General features: G+C 41.8%; 1 protein-coding gene and 1 pseudogene across 1 annotated transcript; both read left to right on the forward strand.

The window, feature by feature from the left end:
* Positions 1 to 11,193: 11,193 nt before the first annotated feature.
* SOWAHD (sosondowah ankyrin repeat domain family member D) lies at positions 11,194 to 12,783 on the forward strand. Its single transcript, XM_011380212.2, has one exon. It carries the CDS (start codon positions 11,280 to 11,282, stop codon positions 12,225 to 12,227), a length of 948 nt encoding a protein of 315 aa, XP_011378514.1. The 5' UTR covers positions 11,194 to 11,279; the 3' UTR covers positions 12,228 to 12,783.
* Positions 12,784 to 17,071: 4,288 nt separating this feature from the next.
* On the forward strand, positions 17,072 to 19,612 carry LOC105305568 (annotated as a pseudogene).
* Positions 19,613 to 25,630: the final 6,018 nt, after the last annotated feature.

Genomic DNA, 25,630 nt, shown 5'->3' on the forward strand with positions numbered 1-25,630 from the left:
ACACTGGTTATAAAGATGCTCAATGAACTTTTGGGAAGTGTAGATAAATTCAGTGAGAACTTCAACAAAGAGATACAAAAACATAAAAATGGAAATGGAAATTATAAAAGAACCAGTCTGAAATGAAGAACACATTATCTGAGATGAGAAGTATATTAAATGGAACAAACAAAGGAATAAACAAAGTGAAGAGAGAAAAGGATCAAATGCCCTATCTAGAGGATGGGAGAGCCAAGGACACGCAATCAGAATGGCAAGAGATAAGATGCCAAGACTATAAAAATAATTTAAGGAGCATATGGAACACTATTAAGGGTCCAAATATCATAACTGAAGAAAATCAAGATGCTGAACAGCTGTTTGAAGAAATAATAATGGAAAACTTCCCTAACCTGGTTAAGGAAATGGACATAACACCCCAGGAAGCTCAGAGAATTCCAAAAATCAGGGATCCCAAGAGGCCCACATCAAGACACATCATAATTAAAATGCCAAATGTTAAATACAAAGAAATAATATCAAAAGCAGCAAGAGAAAAACAAATAATTACTTATAAGGGAACACTCATTAAGACTGGCAGCTGATTTCTTAAAAGAAACTATGCTTGGCAAAAAATATTCAACAGAATGAAGATCCAGGATTTACAACCAAGAATAATTTATCCAGCAAAGCTATCATTTAGAGTTGAAGGACAGATTAAGAGCTTCCGAGACAAAAATAAGCTAAAGGAATTTATCACCACCAAGCCAATATTACAGGAAATGTTGGAGGGACTTCTTTAAGAAGAAAAACATGTATTAAAAACAGGAATAAAGAATGATAACAATTACATTTCTATCAATAAGTACTTTAAATGGAAAAGAATTAAGTGTTCCAACCAAAAGATAGAGTGGCTGAAAGGATAAGAAAACAAGACCCCTACATATGAAAAGGAAGGGGATGGAAAAAGATATTACTTTGATGGACCTAGAAGATATTTAAGTCAGATAGAGAAAGATAAACACTATATGATTTCACTTATATGTGGAATCTAAGGAATAAAAAGAACAAACTAATCAAAAAAATTAATCGTACACCTGTATACTACAGCAATATCAAATTTCTGTGAACATTTCTAAACTTTCAATTTATTTTCTTATCTTGTTCAACTGGCACCAGTGCACAGACTAGCACCATGCTGGACTCAGAGCCTCCCTGGACTCCATCTGCTCAGTGAGGAGATGCTGACAGCATGGTTAATGGACTCCCTAAGAAAGGCTGGCTCTGTTGAGATTCTGTCCATTCCCTATCCAAAGCAATGGTGGAAGAGATGCCAGACTGGTGGAAGATCTGCCACTTGCTAGCAGCCATGTGACCTTGGACAAATTACCTAACTTCTCTGAGCTTCAGTTTCTGCATCTATAAAATAAGGATAATGTCTAATACAGTAGTTGTCCCTTATCCATGAGGGATACATTTCAAGACATTTAGTAGATGACTGATATTGAGGATATTACTGAACCCTACATGTACATACCTATGATAAAGTTTTTTTCCTATACGTACATACCTAAAATAAAGTTATAATTAGTCATAATAAGAGAATAATACCAATAACTAGTAATGAGTTAGAACAATTATAACAATATATTGTAATAAAAGTTATATGAATGTGTGCTCGCTCTCTCTCTCTCTCTCTCTCTCTCTCTCTCTCTCTCTCTCACTCTGACATCTAATCTGAAAATGGAGATAACTACTAAGTGACTAGGGGTCAAGTAGCATATACTCGACAGAAATACACTGAGCAAAGAGATGATTCATGTCCTGGGCAGGGCCGAATGGGATGACAAGAACTTCATCACGCTACTCAGAATGGACCACAATTTAAAATAAATAAATTGTTTGTTCCTTGAATTTTCTATTTAATATTTTTGGACCACGTTTGACCACGAGTAACTGAAACCACAGAAGGTGAAACTGTGAATAAGGGTACCTTTCTTGCAAGGCTGTTGTGAGAATTAAATGAGATATAATATATTGAAAGCAGTTAGCACAGCACCTGGCACATGGCTAACTCTTACTGTATGCTAACTATAACAATATTGTCTATGAGGCAGATGGACTATAGGCAATATTATGTATTGGTTGAGAGCCCAGGTTTAGGAGTCATTCTATTTTTGACTGGAATGCCAGCATGGCCACTTACTCCATTTTGTCATCTGTAAAGTAGAGATTACACTCATAGCTACCTCACAGGGCTGTGGGAAGGATACAGTGCTCACTTCTGTGTCTTTGTCTGTCTTGCACATAGTAAGTATCCAATGCTGGTAGTTAGATTCCAGTTATGCCCACATCCTCCCTCTAATCCTAACTCCTACTCTGCCATAGACTATTTGAAGAGAAACATGCCCTCAGCTAGGAGAATAAGATTCAGCAGTCTTACCCCGTTTTAGTGTCTAAAACCAGAAACGGTGTCTCTGAATCAGCCAGAAGCTTTTGGTTGTAATAGAAGAAGCATGGGCACTGGAGTCAAACATACCTGTTTGAATACTGTCTTTATCACTTACTAGCAGTGTATCCTTGAGTAAGTTTCTTCACCTATCAGTACCTCAGTTGTCTCATTTGTAAAATGGAACCAATGCAATGAACCAGTTGTCTCTAAAGTGTTGTGTGCAAGATGATTCATTGAGGTGTGGGAAGCAAATATTAGAACTTCTATTTAAATTTATTTTGTAACAAAAACATAAAAGAAATTAAACTATAATATATATAAGACATGGAGTGACACTAGCATCCTCATTTGGTCTATTTGTCGGATGGTCACTGATGGACATCCTGAAGGAGGAATGGGAATTCCACAACAGAGAAGGGTTGATGGTGACACCAGTCCTCTTTCATTTTATTTTTAGCGTATTCCAAAGTTATGTGATTTCTGTGTTTGGTTATAGATTTACAGATTATAACATCTAGTTTTAACTAAACCAATACTCCGCAAGTGGAAAAGTGGCTTGAAAAGATTCCTACAAATAAACCACAGTCTGAATTAAGATAATATGAAGAATATAAGCACAAGTGGACAATAGGAAAATGGCAGAACTGATTCATCTCCCATTGCTTATATGAGCTTTTCATCAGCCCCATTGCAAAAGTAAAAGCAACAATGAACAAATTGGTTCTGATAAGAAATCAGCCACAAAAAAAAGGAAAGAAAGGAAAAGAAAATACAAAAAAACCCTACTTAAAGTATGATTAATATCCATTTTGTTAATAATTAACTTACTTTAAGTGTGCACTTTGCCTTGATACATTAGCTAATAATAATATGAAGTGATCATGATTAATATGATCTTTAAAATCTAAGCATCCTCAAAATGGATGCTTAATGATCTATAGTAGCAATTAGGATGGTGGTTACTTTTCGTGATAATTTTAAAACATGCCTGGAAATTCTTTGACACTCTTCCTTTCGAGAGAACGAGTCTATGTACCTTTCCATTGAATCTGAGAGAGTGACAGAGTATGGTGAAAGTGATGCTGCCCAACTTCCAAAGCTAGATCATAGACCACATAGTGAGGCCACCTATAAGTGTTCCAGCCAGCAGCACCAGCTGATATCCCAGCCAACAGCCATTATGGGATAGCATACATGTAAGGAAAGATGTCTCCAGATGATTCCAGGCCCCAGGTGTTCAGACACCCCTAGCCATCATGCCTCCCCTGCCAATGAGCCAGGTACCATGGAGAAGAAACAGACCATGACCATGTGTCCTGACTGAGTTCCTGACCTACAGAATCCATCAGCATAATAAAATGTTTATTTTTCACCATTAACTTTTGGGATGATTTGTCACACAGCAATAGGAACTGAAGGGGTAATGAAAGGGAGGGGTGCAAAGGAAACTTCTGGGTGCTGTGATATTCTATTTCTTGATCTGAGTGCTGGTTACACAAGTGTGTTCATTTGTAAAAATTTGTCAAGCTGTACACTTATGATTTTTGCGCTTTTCTGTATGTATGTCATAATTTTTTAAAGTTTACATTAAAAAACTGAACATTCAGAACATAAAGATAAATCTCTACTATTTTTTCAGCCATGTTTATCATGTGATTTTCAATGTAATACTTTGTTAAATCTCACTAAATGTAAAGATACATGTTTAGAAGCTTCTTTTAAAGATTTTTACTAAGCTAAAATAAATGAATGAGACTACATCAAACTAAAAAGCTTCTGCTCAGCAAAAGAAATCGTCAACAAGGTAAAGAGACAACCGTCCGAATGGGAAAATATATTTGCAAGCAACACCTCTGATAAGGGCCTAATATCCAAAATATACAAAGAACTCATACAACTCAATAACAATAACAACAACAAAAAAACAATCCAATCAAAAAATGGGCAGAGGACCTGAACAGACATTTCTCCCTAGAGGACATACAAATGGCCAACAAATATTTGAAAAGATGCTCAATATCGCTAGCTATAAGGGAAATGCAAATCAAAACCACAATGAGATACCATCTCACATCCGTTAGAATAGCTATAATCAACAGGACAAGTAAGAACAAACGTTGGAGAGAATGCAGAGAAAAAGGAACCCTCATACACTGCTGGTAGGACTGCAAATTGGTACAGTTATAGAAAACAGTATGGAGTTTCCTATAAACACTAAGAATTGATCTACCATATGATCCAGCAATCCCTCTACTGGGTATTTACCCCAAAGACTTAAAAACCCATATCCGAAAAGATATTTGCACACTGATGTTCATAGCAGCATTATTCATGGTGGCCAGGACATGGAAGCAACCGAAGTGTCCTACGATAGATGATTGGCTAAAGAAGCAGTGGTACATATATACAACGGAATAGTACTCAGCCATAAGAAGACATGCAATACTGCCATTTGCGACAACCTGCATGGACCTCGAGATAATCGTGCTAAGCGAAATAAGCCAGACAGAAAAAGTTGAAAATCACACGATATCACTTATATGTGGGATATAAACCTAAAAGCAACAAACAGGACAAACAAACAGAGACTCATGGACATGGACTTGGACTATAGACTAGTGGTTCCCAGAGGGTAAGGGATGGGGGGAGGGGGGAAGTTGTCAGGGTATAGGGGGGTCAAATATGTGGTGACAGAAAGAAATCTAACCATGGGAGGTGAACGCATAGTGTAAATATGTATATGCCTTACTGTTAAAGTGTACAGCTGAAATTTATTGGATTTCGTTAACCAATGTCACCATAAAATAATTAATTAATTTTTAAAAAGTTTCTTACTAAATAACAAAAAATGAAAGTTTACAGATCCCTTTGGAAAAACAGTTCGTTTTCTTATCATAGTAAAAATGGTAAAAATAAATCCATGTGAAACAACATGGTGACAAACTAAAACCCATTTCTTTGTCAGCAAATACTATTGGAAGTCATCCAGAAAAAACTACTAAAGATTTGAACAAGCAGTATTAGAATGAATGATATAGTTTGGGAGGTTTCCTGTACAGCTAGATAAAATGTTTCTAACATTTTCAGCTTTGTATTTCCTAGACTCCCTTTCAATTATGAAATCCATCAAGAACTACTTTTTTGTGTGTGGGGGGGGGGGCTACAAAAGGAAAGATGTAAAGAAGATATAATCTGAACAGAAAATGACTGGTTTAATTTTTTAATTGTCTTATAGAAAAACTGGAAATACAATTTTTTACACTACGAAGTACTGCTTTGACAGGAATCTTTTCAAAATGTGGGAGTGGATTTCAAAGTAAGTCTACTGAGAAAGTTGGCAAACCATTACAGCAAAGATAGAAAAGCCCGAAATATACGAAGTACTATAGAGTCATCAATATGGTATAGAAACTAGACTTTTCACATATAATAAAATCTTTACACTACTCTACCTTGAAACAAGGTAGGGAGTGGCAATCCTTTTGTTACTTTGGTACCATGCAGAAGTTGTCTGGTTATTTTGTAGCAAAGTCCTTAAAAATGTTTTCGAACTAAAAGATACTTTCCTTCCACACCCCAAAAAGAAACTTGTACCCATTAGCAGTCACTCTCCTTCAGCTCTTTCCCTCCCCTACCGCACTCCCCATCCTAGGCAACCGCTAACCTACTTTATGATTCTATGGATTTGCCTCTTCTGAACATTTCACATAAATAGAATCAGACAATATGCAATCTTTTGTGTCTGGCTTCTTCCACTTAGCACAATGCTTTCAAGGTTCTTCTACGTTGTAGCATGTATCATTATTTAATTCTTTTTTATGACCACATAATATTCTATTGCATGGATATACTACATTTTGTTTATTCATTTGTCTGTTGATTAACATTGGAGTTCCTTCTACCTTTTGGCTATTGTGAATACAGCTGCTATGAACTTTCATGTAAGATAATGCATGTTTAATGATTGGCACAGAGTCTTCCAGGCACCCAAATGCTCAATACCAGCAGGTAGCTATTAACCTTATTATCAGGGAGTGTGACATTGGGTGATTCAGGGCACAGGGTGTCTGGATGTCAGAAATGGAAGACAGAAGGTACCATGGACAATATTCACTTACTGCACGATGTTGCTAAAGGCTGTCTATGCCTACCACATTCAGATGAATAAGGCAGCATGGCACAGAGGCATAAGCACAAACTGCTCTACCACCTTCTAGCCGTGTTACTCTGGGCAAGCCACCTAACCTCTCTCAGCCTTGTGTGTGAATTAGATATAAATATTGTCTTTTCTACTTACCTCACAGGTTTGCTGTCTGGGTCAAAGAGATAATTTAAAAATATAAAACCACTTTGAAAACCACAAGGGATTATTACTCCAAGCCTTACATATTACAGACACTAATTCCTCTTGAATAAAGTAAGAAAACACTCTGCTCACCATCTTTCCTCTCTAGATTGTTCACATTCTCTTCAAGATGACACCCTGGTCTTCTCACCACAGCCCCTGATACTAGTCCCTCTTTCCTTGCATCTACTTAAGGGCCAAAAGCGAGGAGCCTGATCCTGAGTAAAAATCTGAATTCACATCAACAAGGGGTCTGCAGTGGCTCTTTCCTCCCAGGTTGAAATCTGTATGACCTTTCTGGTTTTCGCGATCTCTAGTTAGGTAGAGCACCCTCGTGTGTCTCTACATGGTAATACTTTAGGTCTTTTCCAGGAGGTGACATTCTTTCCATGGCAGTATCAATAAAATGTGTAATGGAAATTTTTTTTCTCATCACACTTCAGGGCCCATGTTTGATACTTGGATTCCAGTTAAGACATTGCGTCCCAAATCTTTGGCAGGTTTCCTGCTTGCACTCAGGCCTGAAGATTTCTTTCCGCTCCCTGTACACCCCTTTCTCCTTAGTCATTTTGAGAAACTCTGGTCTCATGGTTCACAGATGTCAACTTGGTCCTACCACTTATATCATTCCAAGCTTACCAAGCTCCCGAAGTAAGATCATAACTTTTTTTTTCTAAAAAGTACATCACACTTTACTGAAGGACTGGAGGGAAAGGCAATTCCAAAGTACTAGGAAATAATTTTTAAAGTGTTTACTAAATATGATTTGTTCTATAGTCTAAGGAAAAGGTATTTAAAATGTTAAACGTTCACAGGTGTCTTCTCATGTAAAGTCCTGGCACTCGGAAAGGGGAAAGTAACAACCAGAGACAGCGATGTCTGGCACTATATGTGCATGCGCTCACACACACTCAAGCATACATTCTCACACCCACATTTATACATTCTCACAGCCACACACTCTTTTGCTCAGTGGGAAAGGAGATTTCTCCTTCGTGGCTTCCTCTCTCGCTGAGAATCATGTGATGCTATCATCACGTCTTTGGAAGAAGGAAAATTTATATTTCATATCTGGAACCTCAGGAATGTTCCCTGTTCCCTTCATCAGTGAGGGTTATAGAAGCCTGGGGAACTTTACTTCCCATGTTCCCCTCTCGCCTGTTTGAATCCATGTTTTTTTTTTTTTTTCTGCACCCATAAGCTCCACTGGCAAATTCCACTGAGAGCTTCTGGCTTCCACCCAGGAGCACGTTCCTGAAAAGCTTTGTGTAAATTAATTTTTTTGCAGAACAAGTATATTCCTCACTGACTTCCAGTAAGATTTCTGAGCTGCTCTCTCTTCGAAACTGATTTTCAGTATACGCCCAACACTTCAGCTTTAGGTTCCTCTGCCTCTTGCCATCCTCTCTGAGAGTTACTTAAATCTCATCTGGAAAGTGAAGAAATGACCAACAAAACATTAAGATCTCTTCTAGTTCGAATAGTCCAGGGTCTATAAACAAACCCGTAAATACATTAGAGAGGATGCTATTTGGAAAAGATACCAGGTACCACCATTTCAAATGCAAACATTCACCCTACATCTAACTTTTTGGGAGGCTATTTCCCAGGGCTTGATGGGGTTTTGCCCACTCCCTTGGAGGGCAGCAGCTGCCTCAGGTGATTAGCATCTTCATTTCAGGAGGGTCTGTGCTATCCCTTCCACTTTCAGCTCCCTCTACCTCACTTCCAGGTATCAAATTCCCGAGACGGTCTCTACTGAAATAGAGATGGATGCCGGAATTCTGGGGAAATGTGTATGTAGCTGGTGACCTAGGGTATAAAGCACTTGCCAAGTAAAGATGAAATGAGCTGCTAGGGAGGCTCTGTGGCTTTGGTCTCCGGCAACAAAGTTAAGCAAAGGCACGTGTGTCATGGGTCTATGGTGCTGGTCAGGTGCAGTCTTTGAACTGGAACAAGAGATTTTATTAATGCTGATAGGGAAGGGAATTGCCTGCTTAGCGGTGAGGAAAATTAATAGTCCAAGCATTCTTCCGTCCTACATTCTCCATGCTGGCATTTCGATTTAAAATATATATATTGCTGCAGCTGTTTGCATATTCTGGAAGTGTATGTGCATGTGTGCGGTTTGGTGTTTACAGATTTGGGGTTGTGGAGGGGAGTTTCCAGAGCAACGGAAGTAGCTGCTTGTCAGTCAGGGTTCATTTTGAAAATGAAAGCCTGAAAGCTTGGGGCCCACTCTGGGCCTGGGCCTGGTCTTTGAGAAGTCAGCAAAGATCAGGAGGTGGCTTTGGCTCGTCAGCTCAGTGAATGAACCACTTGATCACTATTATTTTTTTAAGGAATTAACCAAATCTATTAGTTGCTTTTGGTGTCCTGCAGATTCAGTCTAAGGCAGGAATGTGGGAGTGGACATCAAGGCTCTGGCTGCTGACACTGGCCAAACACACATGCATAAAATGCCCCACACCACATATACACACAATCACATTTTCCAAGACTGCCAAACGAAAACAAGGTAAAGAATATTTCTTGCACACGTACTAGGTGCACAAGGATTGTATGACATGGTCATCAAAGAGTTAGAGTTTATGTCAGAACAAGGGGAGAGAAATACAACACAAGGCAGTCTGTATCAGGTGCCAAAGGAGTAATACAAACAGACAATTGGGGGAGGGAGAGGGATCGCTCTAGGCTGTGGTAATTGGAGGAGGCTTACTGGAGAAGTTGGAAACTGAGGCCAACCTTGAAGGACAGGGAGAACTTCACTAGACAGAAGTTGTGAGGGGGGACATTCTAGGTAGAGGAGGGCAAGTTCAAGATATGTTCAGGTTAGGACAAATCCATCTGTTTGGCTGGAACTTGGGAGTTGTGTGAGTGATTTGCAGTCGATAAGCCTGTCTTGAATGCCAGTCCCTCTGTGCCAGAACAAAAGCTATAGTGTCACATAGACCTGCTCTGTCACTTCCTGCTAGGTGACCTTGGGCAAGTGGCCTAACCTCTCTGCAAACTGAGGATAGTAATGATACTTAGCTCTTGAGGTCATTGCAAAGATTAAAAGTGTTAACATGTATAAAGCATCTAGCAGTGTCTGGCACACATTAAATGTTCGAAAATGGATTACAAATGCATAGACCGTCATGAAGGAAAGCTCAAGGTATTTAGGGCTGATTCCAAATATGTGAGGGCCAAGGAGGAAAAATCTCTGATACCTTCTATCGCTGTTGCGCCCAGTGGCTTGGCTTGGCCTCAGCCCCCGGTCCCCTGTGGCCTAGACTGTTGGACAGCCAGCCTCCTGGCTTCCTGCCTCTGCTTCCCTCTTCCTAAAAACATCTTCCTAAAAACATCTTCCTAAAAAACACCTTAATCATGGCCGTGTCCCTCTCTGGCTCAAGAACCTTCTATGACTCCAGGTTGCTCATTGACTGAACTCCCTAACATGGGGGCGGGGAGGGCAGGAGGCAGGAGCTATCTTTTATTAAGGGAAGGAAAGAGCAGAGAAGTCTAGTGTTAGGAGTAAACGCGTAAAATATCCTCTTCTTTCTAAAGCCCCTAAGCTCTGAATTCGCAGAAATCAGCAGGCCCGCGAGGGAAAGAGGAAAACATCTCTGACGAGGGCAGGGCTTTCCCGTGTTCGCTGACTCAAATTCACCCGCACCGGCTTCTTCAAGCCAACCTGGGAGAGGTTAAAGAGAAGAGGGCGGAGCAGGGACTCTCGGGGAGACAGAGAAACATCCCTTCTCGGTTCCCTGGAAGGGCTTCTACCTAGGTCCTTGCCCCGGGTTTCTCTGCAGGAATCCCGCGTAGCTCGCGGCGCTGCGGGAAAGGTCCAGACCTCACAAAGGGCAGGGCAGGAGAGTCCATGTCACAAGGAGTAGTCAGGCCGCCTACGTGAATGCTAAACGCGGGACAAAGGCGGCTCTGGGACAAAGTGCAGGGAGACTCCTGAGGAGATAAGAGGGACGGCGAAAGAAGGGGGCGGGGAGCGAGCGCCCTGGAGGCCTTGGCTGGCAGCCGAGCTCAGACCTCCGTGGAGGGGGCGCCATGCAGCATCTTCACCCCAGCCGCTGCTGGGATGCCGAGAACGGCTGCTGGGGCAGCTGAGCTGTTCCGGGCGACGCTCTGCGCCCACTTGTGGCCTTCCCCAGCGCCCTTCCCACCGCTGCCAGCGCGGGACGGGAGGCGGGGCTGCCCAGTTCACCTGGCTGTTTGGGGCGGGGCCGCCCGCAACCGGGGGAGCGGAGGTGGCAGCGGTACCCGGGGTGCCAGAGAGCGTCTTGCCCTGGCACTTGGATGGAGCTCCCACCACGTCCCCCACGCCCGCGTCGCGGCCCTCCCCCGGCTCGCTCGCTCACTCCCTCCCTCCACTTCCCTCATAAGCTCCCTCCCTCCCTCCCTCTGAGCCCAATTGCTCAAGACGCTTCCTTCCCCAACGCCAGCGCCAGTTCCTCTCCCGTTGGGGCTCGCTAGACACGGGGACCGCGACGGCGGAGCTGCAGGACCATGGCCGAGTCCCGCGGAGCCGCGACCCAGGCGCCCAGGGCCTCCCTGGCACCCAGCGCGCAGAGCCTGCGCTGCGCCCCGCAGCCCCGCCCCTCGAGAGTGGACGCCGGCAGCCTCGGCAGGTACCCGGGCAGCGCCGCCGCCTCCCGAGAGCCCCCCTTCCACGGCTCGCTGATGCTCTCGGGAACCGGCGCGGGGCGCCGACGGGGAGCGCTGAGGGAGCTGCTGGGGCTGCAGGGAGCGGCTTCCGCTGGGTGGCTGTCTGAGGAGCGCGCCGAGGAGCAGCCCGCGGGCGGATCGAATGTTACAGGCGGCAGCAGGCTGTGCCTGGAGCCTCGAGAGCACGCGTGGATACTGGCGGCCGCCGAGGGCCGCTTTGAGGCGCTGCGGGAGCTGCTGGAAGCCGAGCCTGGGTTGCTGCTGCGAGGCGACCCGATCACCGGCTACTCTCTACTGCATTGGCTGGCCAAGCACGGGCGCCACGAGGAGCTCATCCTGGTGCACGACTTCGCCCAGCGCCGGGGATTGCAGCTCGAAGTGAGCGCCCCGGGGAGCGGCGGCCTCACGCCCCTTCACCTGGCGGCCCTGCAGGGCCACGACCTGGTCATCAAGGTGCTAGTGGGCGCCTTGGGGGCTGACCCCACACGCCGCGACCACAGCGGCCACCGGGCCTGCCACTACCTGCGGCCCGACGCGCCCCAGAGCCTTCGGGAGCTGTCGGGGGCCGAGGAGTGGGAGACGGCGGGCGGCGGCGAACGGAACAACGCCAATAACAACAGCAGCGGAGCCGCCGCGTGGACGCTTCGAAAGACTCCACACGCAGTGGGCGCGACGGCAGTGGAGACAACGGCGAGAGCTACGGCGTCGCCCGGCAAGGAGAAGGACAGCCGGGTAGCGCGAATTCAAAATTTTTTTCGCCAAATGTTCCTCTTTTTCAAGGACCGTTGAGGGTGACATAGACTGGAGAGCGAGGAGGGACTGCAACCCTGCGGCGAGGTCTCAGTTGTGGGTTGTTCCTGGTCCCACCAAAGGGGCGGTGCCTCGAACGGGACCCAGTGTGCTGGGCCTAGACAGACCATCTCTGGGTCTGTCTCAGGTACCTGACACAGGTCTCCTGCAGCCACCGGCCCGGAGGCCTGGGGACCAGGGCACCCCTAACCGATAGAGAGCAAAGGCCAAGCTGTCCTGGCTCTGAATCCCAGAAGGAGGTTGGAGCTGGAGCTGTGGTCCCGCTTAAAAGAGGGAAAGCTAAGCTTACAATAGTAATTTCTGAGCAGGCAGAAGCTCTGAGTTTATTAGAACATTTGCTAGAAGAATAAGTTAAGACTGTAAACCACTGGTGCAGAGGAAGAGCCTAACTGCAGGCTTGACTTGGCTATTAACGGGTCACTTTGTGCCACCAGACTCAGACCCTGGCACCCTGCTCCTGAGACAAACAGGCCTTACTGGTATATTTTCTAATGTAACACCGATGACTTCTTAAGCATATTAAAGTAGAATTCTCTTTTCCTTTCACATGACGAAGCTGTCCTTTGCGTCACTTTTTTTTTTTTCATTAACCACCGCGGGGGAAGATTTCTACCTTCACAGGCGCTACCAGCTACTGATCCAGGACAGGCTCTGGACCTCATACTCAGAGCAAATGACCAAGCTGTGTACTGAAGGTTTACTTTCACCTTGGCTCTCAGTAGAGACCCACAGTTTACCTGTCTACTGGGCTCTTGAGCATTTAGGTCTGGCCTCTGGCACAAATCTCCTCCTAGAGGAGTTGTCTACGGGAGGCAGAGGGATGGCCAAAAGGAAAAGCCTCCAAATGTATGTTTCTGATATTTTGTGGTGAGTCATGTCATTTACCTGGACTTCTGCCCTCCAATGAGACACACCCACTGGCACTTTTTTCCAAGATAGGGCTTTAATCATCAGCATTGTTTTTTAAAAGTTACATTTAATATATAAGTTGTAGTTTGCAAAACCGTTCCCATTTAGAAGCATTATGAATTGAGTTGAATACAGGGGGATTGACTCAAACTGAAAGGAGGGAAAAGCACTTAGAGGCTAGATCTCCATGCTACCTTAGAGAACAGTATATTTTAAAAATAGTGCTGTATCCCTGGAGGCTTGAGTAGCCCTTGCAGTGGACTGTTTGTTGGGTCCCCAGCCCACCCATCCCAATCCTTGAACACCAAGGAGAAACTGAGTCATCGCAGAAAAACAGAAACATCACCCTGAGCCCATCCATCCAGATTTCTGTCTCTGCTTGGCTGGCCTGTTTGCCCTCTTTTATTATCCCCTCTGCGCCCCTAAATGATCCCACCTTCCCTTAACCCATTCGATTCTTCTCACCCATGGAATGATCCAAATTCTTCCTATTGATGTTTTCAGCCTGTCCCATGTCTCTAGGAACTACACCTTAAACATATTTACACAGTGTAATGTAGCATTTCCTTTTTCTTGTAAATGAACTTCTTTGATGTTTGAAGTGGGGAGAGTGAGCAGTTCCTGGCTTCTGGCATTTGGCATTGGCAGCTGGCATAACCCCCCTGCAACCTTTTGTGCCCATTTTATAGATGCAGATTGGCTAACTAATGCAGGATGTGTAGTTTCTACTACACAGCCTCCCCCTTGACAGCTACCTGGCAGGTGGGGCTTGGTGAAGGCTGTCAGGGCAGGACCTTCCTGGCACATGGCAAAGTCTGCAGGCTTCTGGTTTGGAGGGAAGATTGGCATGTGCCTTTGCCCAACATTCAAAGAACACATATAACAGTAGTCTTCTCTTCATAGGCAAAGTTTTAATCTAAGCATCTTAACTATTAGATTTGGAGACCCGAGACCAGCATCCACCTTTCTCTTTCCACGTTGAAACCAAGTCAGCTGGAGGATTCGAAAGTGGCTTTCTACAGTTTTTCCTTCAGTCAGCTATTCTTCCCCACAGATTTTTCTCATCATGTGATATTGCCTAGCCTACCTCCTCCATGTAAAATTGAGGTTTGGCTGCAGGAGACAAACTCCCATGCTGAAAACTCTCCATGCCATTGGCATTTCTGGTATGCTTTTCAAGGCAAAACTGGTATGCTTACATCAAGAGAAAGAACGAATTCCCTGAGAAACTGCTTTCCAGGGGAACAAAACAGAGTTAAGCAAATAATACAAATCTGCATTCTAGCAGGGCATGCGAACAAGAAAAGGAGACAGGAGCAGGTCTGTGACAGGTAAACATGGAGGGATGGGGTGCTGCGCAGAGTGCAGGGCCTGACCCAGTCTGAAAGGTACAGGAAAGGCTTTCAGGAAGGAAGGTAATTCCTGATCTGAGGCATGGGGTGAGTGAGAGATGGTCAGTGGAGAAGGGGGAGGGGCATCCTGGCAGAGCCACTGGAGTATGCCTGGGTGAGTACAGCAAGCATCGGGAAATGTAAGTCAGCTGGTTTGGTGGGAAGGTGGGCGCTAGGGAGTAATTAATGGTAAAGTTGGAGAAGTGGGTGGGAGTCCAGATCAATAAGGGTCTCATAGGTCAGTCTTAAAGAGGAACATTGATTTTCACCTAAAGGTAGCTGGGAGTCATAGAAAGTTTCCAAGCAGAGGAAATAACACGATGAGATTTTAGAAAGACCACTCTGCCAGTCATGTGGAGGGTGGATGTGTCAGGGGAGACAACTGGGGAAAAACACATCACACGAGCAAAGTGCTTCTGGAGAAATGCTTCCAGAAAAGTCATACTTCAGCTGAGAAGTTCAAAGATCCCAATGGAGGGCAGTGGCTTTCAAACATTTTTTCTTCTCCATAGCATTTGCTCTAATGAAGCTTACCTCATTACCATGTGTTTACCATGTGTAAAACTAACAGATATGGAACTGTTCAGGTTAAAGCTGGGTTATGACCTCCCTTCCCCCTGCCTCTGTCTTAGACAAACAGTTGCACAGGATGATCCCTGAAGCAAAATTCAAAACGACCGCTATAATGGAAAACTCTCAAACTGACCTGGGCTCAAATCCTGACCTTAAGCAAATCACTCAGTTCTGAGTTGCAGTTTCCTCATAAGCAAAATGGAAACAATACAGTGTTTTCCTGAGGATTGGAGATAATATATGTGCAACATCTAGCACACTGCGGGACACACAGGAAATAGGAAGTGACAGCTGTTTGGAAAAATTGAAGGGTGCTCAGCAGGCTCTTGTGGTGAAATTATTTTATCTGCTGGCCTAGTCCAGGAGGAGGAATCTTGTGATTACCTATATTACCCCATCTCTAAAATTGCGTCCACATTGATTGCAAGTTATTTTATCTCTGTGCCAGATGAGTGACCGTTCCTCAAAGGGGACGGTTCCTCTGCTGATGTTCTTCACAATCTACATTCTTTTACTTTAGACATAATTGTAACAAGCTGCGTTACCTTGTTCTCAGCCCAAAGAAGAAGTAAAAGTGGCAACTTAATAAGTAAGTGCCTATCAAATATTAAATAGGTTAGATAACATTTCCAGATAAAATCATAAACTGGAGTCAGAGTTAAACCTGAAATCCTTTGAAGAGAATAAAAGTATACAAGTCCTTTATCTCCTGATCCTATTGTCTATGGAAATGCCTTCCTCCCATCCATGAGAACTTACCATACAATCCACAGCCAGCCTCCTTGTCTTCTCTCTTTCCATTCATTTTAACTAAGGAGCATGCCTGTCTTTTTTTTCAAACTGTAACTCATGCTTTCAACCCCATCTCCTCCCAGGGCTTTATTCCATCAATTGTCCCTCTCCTCTGTCTTCAAGCTCACCCGCAGTTTAGTTCAACGTAGTAACATTTATTGAGTGCCTACTAAAAGCCAGGCTCTTTGGGTGACAAACAGGCTCAAGTTTCTCTCAGCCTTCTAGCCCAATCTTGTGACTCTCCTCTCTTCATTGCCAAGCTTCTCGGAGAGATCTCCGCCCCTCTTTCCTCAGCTTCCACTTCCTCACTTCTTCATCACTACTCCTCAACTCTCTGCATTCTGGTTTCTGCCTCCATCATCCCAGAGTAACTGCTTCCTCAAAGGCCTCCCATGATAACCTCCCATCTGCCAAACACAAGTCCTTATCTTAATTCACTTCTTGACCTCGCTGGCCAATGTTGGCTACTTCTTCCTCCTTGAAATTCTCTTCTCTAGTCTTCCATGAACTCCTACAGCATTAACTGCTGGTGTTTACCAGGCCGAAGTCCCAGAAACTTTTCTCTTCACTCTACATTCTCTCCCTGAGTCATTTCATCGCTTCCCTACTCACCCTTCCACACTCTGCTCCAGCCACACAGTCCTCCTTGCTGTTCCTTGAAAGAGCCATGTTATTCTTGACTCTGGGATTCCTACATGCTGTTCCCTCTTCAGAAACACTCTTCCCTCTATTCCTTGTCCCCCTTCACCAGGCCTACTCCCATTCATCCTTCAGATGTCAGTTTAAATATCACCTCCTTGGGGGAAGCCTTCCTTGCCCCTCAGGCTAGGTTAGCAGATCACCTGTTCTGCTCCTTTCCATAGTCCTTATCACACTTGAGATATTATTCAAGTGGTTATTAGATTAATATCTCCCCTGGTTCCACCTGACTTAAATTCCTTGAGGGTAGGAACCAAGTCTGTCTTATTCACCACAGTATTCCTAGTTCCTGATAGATGAAAGGTGCTCAATAAATAGGTATTGGTTGGCAATGGAATCATATATTTGACCTCAATACATAAGTAACAAAAAATATGTCAGCTTGGCTAGACTACAGTCTCACCTGTGGATAGCCCATGCCTGTGAGGCCCTGTCTGCCCTTCTTGAAGGCCTGCCCTATGAATTCTCAATTTCCCTCATCTGTGCGCAACATCACAGAAGCCAATTCCTTGCAATAAATCTTTTAATATATATTTCCTATTGGTCCTGCCTCTCTGGTTGAACCCTAACACATACAAGAAACAACCATGTTACTACAAGATAATAAGTTTGTGATCAGATTAAAGTTTATTCAGATGGAACACACCTAGCACCCAGATCTTGGTTCCTAATATCATTCTCCAATAAAAAGAACCATGGTTTTCCTTGGTTCATTGGAGAAATGGCTGATTCTAGGGCTGGAGAAGTAGTAAATTATAACAGAAAGTGTAAAATAAATATCCATAAGTCCATTTTGATAAAAAATGATAGGATAAACAAACAAATAAACAGGGAAGAAGAGACAAATTTTTCATGCAGAAAAATTCCAGATAATTTATGGAGGTACTCCTCCATTAAAGAGGGGGAGTGTAACTCCCCACTCTTTAAGGAAGAGCTACATATTGTAATTTCCTTCCAAAGAGTACAGTTGGGAAGAGAGAAGAATGAGTAATGTTACAGTGGAAAAACCTGACAACACTACATCAGCCATTTGATCAAGGTCAATATCAGAGGTGATAAGTCATATTGATAGTATGTACCCTTGATATGATCTGATAAGAATGGCATTTTACCTCTGTAACCTTCCTCCCCAAAACTTATAACCTCAGTTTAATCACAAGAGAAAACATCAAACAAAATACAATAGAGGGACACCCTACAAAATATTTGACCAGTATTCCTCAAAACTGTCAAGATTATTAAAAATAAGGAAAATGTGGCAGAAGCAGTTGCATGAGGGGTTTTTGCCTTCTGCTATTCTGTGGAACAAATCTTGTTCCTCTCCTGCTCAGCCACACAGGCAGTGTGCTGAGCAACTCATGTGCCTCTCATTTACTCCCACAACAATGTGATGAGGTAGGTATAATGATTTTCCTCATTTGACAGTGGACTCGGAGGCCCAGAGGTGGAGTGACATGGTCAGAGGCATAACTATTGACCGAAGCAATGATTATGGACAAACCTAGTTTCCTGCTGGTCAGGTGGGAATTTGTAAGATAGTATTACACACTGCTGAACCAGGCCCCAGATATGCCACACAGATTTTATGGAAAGAACTCTTCTTATGTCCATGGGGGATTGTAGTCAAATGGAAAGCCAGCAGATCCAGTCTACAGACAGAAAAAAATCTATAGGAAAGTGATATCACAAAGCTTCACCAATTGCCACACTAAGATTCGCCATGTTGTTGCTCATACCACTCTGAATGATGGTGTGCTGGTCTAAGTGATGGAGTTGCTCCCTCATAACAACCAGACTTTAAGGAGATTCATGCAGACATTTGTCCTTGCTCCTGAGGGCTCTGTTGCAAATAAGTTCTACTTTCACAATGACATCTTCAGATACCAAGATGAGGTCTTTGGTGGCTCTGTCAGTGAGCCTCAGGAGGAATCTGAGGAAGAAGTAGAGGAACCTGAAGAAAGACAACAGATATTTGAGATGGCACTTGATGATTCTGGAACTTTTATGATCAGACTATCAGCAATGACTTGAAAGAACATTTAGAGGAAATTGTTGCTGAACCAGAGCCTGGTCCTGAACCAGAACTGAAGCAAGAACCTGTATCTGAAATCCAACATAAGTCTGAGCCAGTTTTAGAAGAAATTTCTCCTAAGGATGTTCAGAAGTATTCTTCTCCAGCACCTATAGACACAGCTTGGACAGTGCAGGAAGACTTGAGGACATTTTCCTGGGCATCTGTAACCAGTAAGAACCTTCCACCCACTGCAGCTCTTCCAGTTACTGGGATACCACCTCATGTTGTTAAAGTACCAGCTTCACAGCCTCGCCAGAAGTCTAACCCTGAATCTCAGATTCCACCACAGAGGCATCAGAGGAATCAAAGAGTGTGAGAACAACAAATAAATATTCCTCCCCAGAGGGGACATAGACCAATCTGTGAGGCTGGTGAGCAAGGTGATGTTGAACCCCCCAAAATTGTGAGACACCCTGATAGTCACCAACTCTTCAATGGCAATCTGCCTCATGAGGTGGACGAATCAGAGCTTAAAGATTTCTTTCAAAAATGTGGGAATGTGGTTGAACTACACATTGACAATGGTGGGAAATTGATGGTTCTTAGCCTGTTCAGAAGGCCCTTAGCAATAGCCTATGTTCAGAGGTGAGATCCATCTGAATGTGGAAAAGAAGACTCGAGCTGCCTGAGAAGAAGACTGGATAGATAACTGCCTGTGGGGACCCAGAGGCCCTTGAAATGGGCTGGGTGGTGTAATGAGGCCCTCCGCATAAAGGCATGCTGCAGAAATCAGGATTTGGAGTGGGAAGGGGAATTGCTCCAAAGCAGTGAATTGGTCTTTACTCATCTTCATGCAGTGGTGCAAACCTGGGCTCCTACAGAATGTTGAGCCTCTTGAACCACTCTTTGGTATCTTGCAGTATGACCCTGGTCTCTTACAAACTGCTTAAGTTTGTACAATTTTACTTTTTGTATTAATGGTGTGTGTTCCTTCCCCCTCCCTTTCCCCTCCTCACCTTTCAGTCCTTCATTTCAATGTTGTGGAATGATATTTTAGGAAAAATGGATTTAAAAAAAAGACTGAATGTCCTTTTTTACATTGCATATACAGACTGGATTTTTTTTAACAGCCATTTCCCCAAAAGAATGTGTCTCTCCTATTACTGACATTTGGTATATAGATCTTACTTATTTTCTACATGTTTCAAAAGCCATTGAGAAATATAGGATTTGACAAACATTTTGAAGGCATGAAAAACCCAAATTGTTTTTTCTTTGAAAACCATGACTACCTCCCGATGTGGACAAACTACTACTGGAAAAATGGACAATTTTGATTTTAGCTGGTTAAAAACAATAAAAGGTGTTAGAGGTTTTTGTTTTTGTTTTTCTTTTGATATGTGATCACAAAACAATTCTAAAACTGTTTTTACCACTGAAATTTTAATTGTGAAATAGATTTTAAATATCTAGAATACGACTGATACGTTTTTCTTGAAATGTTAAGGTTTTTTTAAGAAGAGTTTTTTTCACATTTAATTTGTATTTATAAAGAAAAAACACAATCCAAATAACACAAAACGAGAGCAAGACTGTTGTGCCTTCTATTTATCTTTGATTCCAGTCTTGGCAATTGTTTAAAGAAAAATAATTTTTAAAAAGTCTCAATTTGTTTTTTCAGGTTCAGAGTATGTTGGGAATTGTAGAAGCCCTCTTTAAGTTGGTATGTCTTCTGTTCATTTGTTATGCCTTATTCTGAAACTGAGTCTCAGACTGGAATGCCTTTGAGGACAGATGCTTCTGCAGAGGTCCTTTGACCTAAATAGTTCAGCATTTATATTCAGTTTTATTTTGCTATCTGTTCAGAATCCTAATCATAGCCTGAGAAGGAATGTGATTACAATATTGGACTTTGCTGACGTGTTTGAGTATCTGCTCGTTTTTTTAAGTCATGACCATATTTTAAATTTTCTATTTTCTTATGGTCTCTTTTATTGATGGACATACAGTGGGTGTTTCTTGGAAATGGCCAATTTTTATTAAAATATTTCTAGAAAAAAAAGGAAAGTCTGAGACACTATCACAGCCAATAGGAGTCCATGGAGACATAATGATGATATGCAATATGGTATCCTGAATGGGATCCTAGAACAGAAAAAAAAGATATTAGGTAAAAACTAAGGAAATTTGAAAAAACTATGAACTTTAATTCTCTGTATTATCTTCTCATTTTACTATAAATCTAAAACTGTTCTAAGAAAATAAAGTCTATTAAAAAAACTAGATCAGGAAAAAATAGATGAACGAGTACTTCTGAATATGAATTCTGTATAAGTTGCAGTAATAGGCTACAAAATTGGGAGTCATTCCACTGCTTCCATTTCTACTTTAATTTAAAAGCAAGTCCTCATCAGTTTTTTGGAAAAAACATGGCGGAGTGAGACACGTCCTCAGATCTCTCCCCTTGAAACAACAATAAGCTGAACATCTAAAATACAACAAAAAACACCCAAAGTGCACACCAGCACTTCTGAGCGTAGTATCTATGAATAAGAGCTACCACAAGTCAGAACCCCAGGAGTTGGGCGGTGGACTGGGAGAAACAAAGAAGCTGCCTCTCACAGCCAGAGCTCCCTGTAGGAGGAGGGGGAGGGGAGAAGGAGCGGCGAGTTCCCTGAACGGCCTTGCCTGAAAAAGCTGTGAGTTCCACACAGCCGGTGGCAGGGTCCAGTCTTCAAAGCAGAAAGCAAGGAGAGGGAGGACAAAAAAAATAAAGCAACAATTGATTTTTACTGGCCCCGGTTGCAATACCCAAAACTGAGGATGAGCTGCAGCACCCAACTCCCAACCCAGAGGGCCCCTGCCCCATACCCTCTGAGACCGGTCACCACGGAGCCCTAGGGGAATCTGAGCAAATGCTACCAAAGCTATTGCTAACAGTGACAGGGACTGAAACTGAGAGTAGCTAGTGTGATTAACTATCTACAAGAAAATAAAAAAGACATTTAGGCTTTATATAAAGCAGGGATCCAAGAGGCTTAGATGCCACCTACAGGAAACCAAAAGAAAAGCGTCTTCTTTGCATCAGGCTAAAGAGAGACCTTTATATAATAAATCTTCTTTCTGGAAAAACAACAGGATACACTTCCATTAATGGCCAGGCAGAGAAATAGTCCATTAAACACCGTGAACAACCAAGGTGACAAGGCATCTCAGAAAGAAGGAAAAAAATCTCCAAAAAAATAAGATTACAGATATAGAAATATGCAACTTAAATGACCGGGAATTCAGGATGGTACCTCTGAAAGAACTCAATGAGTTCCATGTCAACAATTTCAGGAATTGAAAAAACGACTAGATGAGCAGGGCAAGGAGATAGAAACCCTCAAAAAGAACCAAATAGAATTTCTGGGGATGAAAAACACACTGCAAGAGTTGAAAAATGAAATAGCAGGCTTGGGAAATAGAGTCGACCAAATGGAGGAAAGGATCCATGACATTGAAGACAGAAATCTAGAAATAAATCAGAAGGAAGAAGAGAGAAACCAAAGAATGAAAAATAAAGAAAGGAAAATACAAGAACTAGCTGATACCATCAGGAGAAGAAACATAAGAATAATGGGCAGTACTGAAGGCGAGGAAAACGAGCAGGGACTAGAAAGCATTTTCAGGCAAATAGTGGATGAGAATTTCTCAAATCTAAGGAATGAGCTGGAGCTTGGAATTCAAGAAGTCAACAGAACACCCAATTATCTCAATTCAAAAAGGCCTTCACCAAGACACATCGTATTAAAGTTATCAAAAATCAATGACAAAGAATTCTCAGAGCAGTCAGGAAAAAGAAGATGGTAACCTATAAAGGAAAACCCATTAGATTATCATTGGACTTCTCGCACAAACCTTACAAGCCAGAAAGGAATGGAATCAAATATTTAAACTATTAAGTGAAAGGAACCACCAGCCTAGAATAATGTATCCAGCTAAGCTCTTCTTTAGATATGAGAAGAAATTAAAACTTTTCCAGACATACAAAAATTGAGGGAATTCTCCACTACAAGGCCTGCGCTATAGAAAATACTGAAAAGGGTCAGCTCACATAAAACAAAATAACAAAAACAACAATAATACATAATTAGGAGTAAAGCGACTATTGGGCAAATAGAAAAAGAGGAGTGCAACTCTTACAAAGAACAGGGCATTATAAGCTTAAATAATAAGCAGAGAATTGCTATAGCAAGATAGTAATGAACGTTCGGCATATATAGGAACAAATTGAGATAACAATGACTGAAAAGGGGAGGATTCGAAGATCCAAATTCACAACGGAGAATGAAGATAAGGCACATGCAGAAGAAAATGGATGACTGTATATATATAACTATCCATTTCATATTCGTAATGGTAACCACACAACAAAAATTCAGAACTGAAGTATATCACATAAAACAAGAAGAACCAGAGGCAAAACTCACAAAATCCAACCAAAATAAAGAAAAGGGAAACAAAAGGACAAGGAAGCAATGGAAACACCGAGCTACCAGAAAGCAAAAGATAAAATGGCTATGAGAAAACCTCATATTTCAATTATCACCCTAAAGGTAAATGGACTGAACTCACTAATAAAAAGGCACAGAGTTGCAGAATGGATCAAAAAACAAAACCCAAACATACGCTGCCTCCAAGAGACACATCTCAGCTCCAAAGACAAATATAGACTCAAAGCGAAGGAGTGGAAAATGATATTTCAAGCAAATGACATTCAGAGAAAAGCAGGAGTAGCAGTACTAATATCAGATGAAATAGACTTCAAAATAAATAAGGTAGAGAAAGATACTGAAAGACACTTCATAATGATAAAGGGAATCATGCACCAAGAACACATAACACTTATTAATATTTATGTTCCCAATCAGGGAGCCCCGAAATTATAAAGCAATTACAAACAGAATTAAAGGGAGAAACAGACCAAAACACTATCGTAGTAGGGGACTTAAGTACTCCATTGTCGGAAATGGTCAGATCATCCAAACAGAAAATCAATAAGGAAATAACATCCTTAAATGACACATTAGACCAACTGGACATAATTGACATATACAGAGCTTTCCATCCCAAAACAGATGCTAATAAATATGTCTCTAGTGCACATGGAACATTCTCAAAAATCAACCACATACTGGGACACAGAAATAGCCTCATCAAATATAAAAGGGTTGATATCATACCAACTACATTCTCTGACAATAATGCTTTGACACCAACTGAAAAAAGAAATCAGGAAGAACCACAAATACATGGAGATTAAACAACATGCTACTGAAGGAATAAAAAGAAAATCAAGAGATACATAGAAATGAATGATAATGATAGTACAACATATCAAAACTTTTGGGACATGGCAAAATCAGTCATAAAAGGACAGTTCACATCATTACTGGCCTATCTGAGAAAATAAGAATGAGCCCAAATAAACAACCTAACACTTCATCTTAAAAAACTAGAAAAGGAAGAACAAATGAGGCCTAAAGTTAGCAGAAGGAGAGAAATCATCAAAATTAGAGCAGAAATAAATGAAATTGAAAACAACAACAACAACAAAAACAATAGAAAAAATAAATACAACGAGGAGCTGGTTCTTTGAGAAAGTTAATAAAATTGAGAAACCCCTGGCTAGACTCACTAAAGAAAAAAGAGAAAGGACACTAATAAACAAAATCAGAAATGAAAGAGGAGATTATGACTGACATCGCAGAAATACAAAGGAACATGCAAGAATACTATGAAAAAGTATATAACACCAAATTTAATAACCTAGAAGAAATAGACTAGTACTTAGAAAAATACAATCTTCCTAGACAGAATCAAGAAGAACTGGAAAATCTAAATACACCGATCAGCAGTATGGAAATTGAAACAATCATCAAAAACCTACTAAAACGTAAAAGTCCAGGACCAGATGACTTCACCAGTGAACTCTACCAAACATTCAAAGAAGATTTAATACCTTTTCTCCGCAAACTCTTCCAAAAAATGGAAGAGGAGGCAATACTCCTCAACACGTTTTATGAGGTCACTATTATTCTGACACCAAAACCTGCTAAAGATAACACAAAAAAAGAAAACAACAGACCAATATCTCTCATGAACACAGATGCAAAACTCCTAAATAAGATACTAGCAAACCGAATACAGCAACATATTAAAAAGATTTTACACCATGATCAAGTGGGCTTCATCCCAGGGGACACAGGGATGGTTCAAGACACGCAAATCGATTAACGTGATACACCACATAAACAAATTAAAAAATAAGAATCATATGATTATATCAATAGATGCAGAAAAAGCCTTCAACGAGATACAACATCCATTTATAATCAAAACACTTAACAAAATTGGTATAGAAGGAAAGTACCTTAACATAATAAAGGCCATATATGACAAACCCTCAGCCAACATTATACTTAATGGTGAAAAATTAAAAATCTTCCCTCTAAGAACAGGAACAAGAGAAAGCTGTCTACTATTGAGACTGTTATTCAATATAACATTGGAGGTCTTAGCAAGTGCAATCAGTCAAGAGAAGGATATAAAAGGCATCCAAATAGGAAACGAAGAAGTCAAACTGTCACTATGCAGATGACATGATTCTCTATGTAGAAAACCCTAAAGACTCCACAAGAACATTATTAAAAACAATAAGCAAATACAGTAAAGTCTCTGGATACAAAATCAACGTTCAAAAATCCATAGTGTTCCTATACTCTATCAAGGAAGTGTCAGAAAAAGAAGTTGAAAAAATAATTCCTTTCGCAATTGCAAAAAAGGAATAAAATACCTAGGAATAAATTTAATTAAACGTGTGAAAGACCCATATAATGAAAACTATAAGACTCTATTAAAAGAAATCAAAGAAGATACAAAGAAATAGAAAGATATTCCATGTTCTTGGATTGGAAGAATCAACATAGTTAAAATGACTATATTACCTAAAGCATTATACG

Source organism: Pteropus vampyrus, unplaced genomic scaffold (genome assembly GCF_000151845.1).
Source record: "Pteropus vampyrus isolate Shadow unplaced genomic scaffold, Pvam_2.0 Scaffold390, whole genome shotgun sequence".
Taxonomy (NCBI): domain Eukaryota; kingdom Metazoa; phylum Chordata; class Mammalia; order Chiroptera; family Pteropodidae; genus Pteropus; species Pteropus vampyrus.

Bases quoted from the DNA above. Each gene is read 5' to 3' on its own strand.
- SOWAHD (XM_011380212.2), top strand. From the start codon at position 11,280: ATGGCCGAGTCCCGCGGAGCCGCGACCCAGGCGCCCAGGGCCTCCCTG.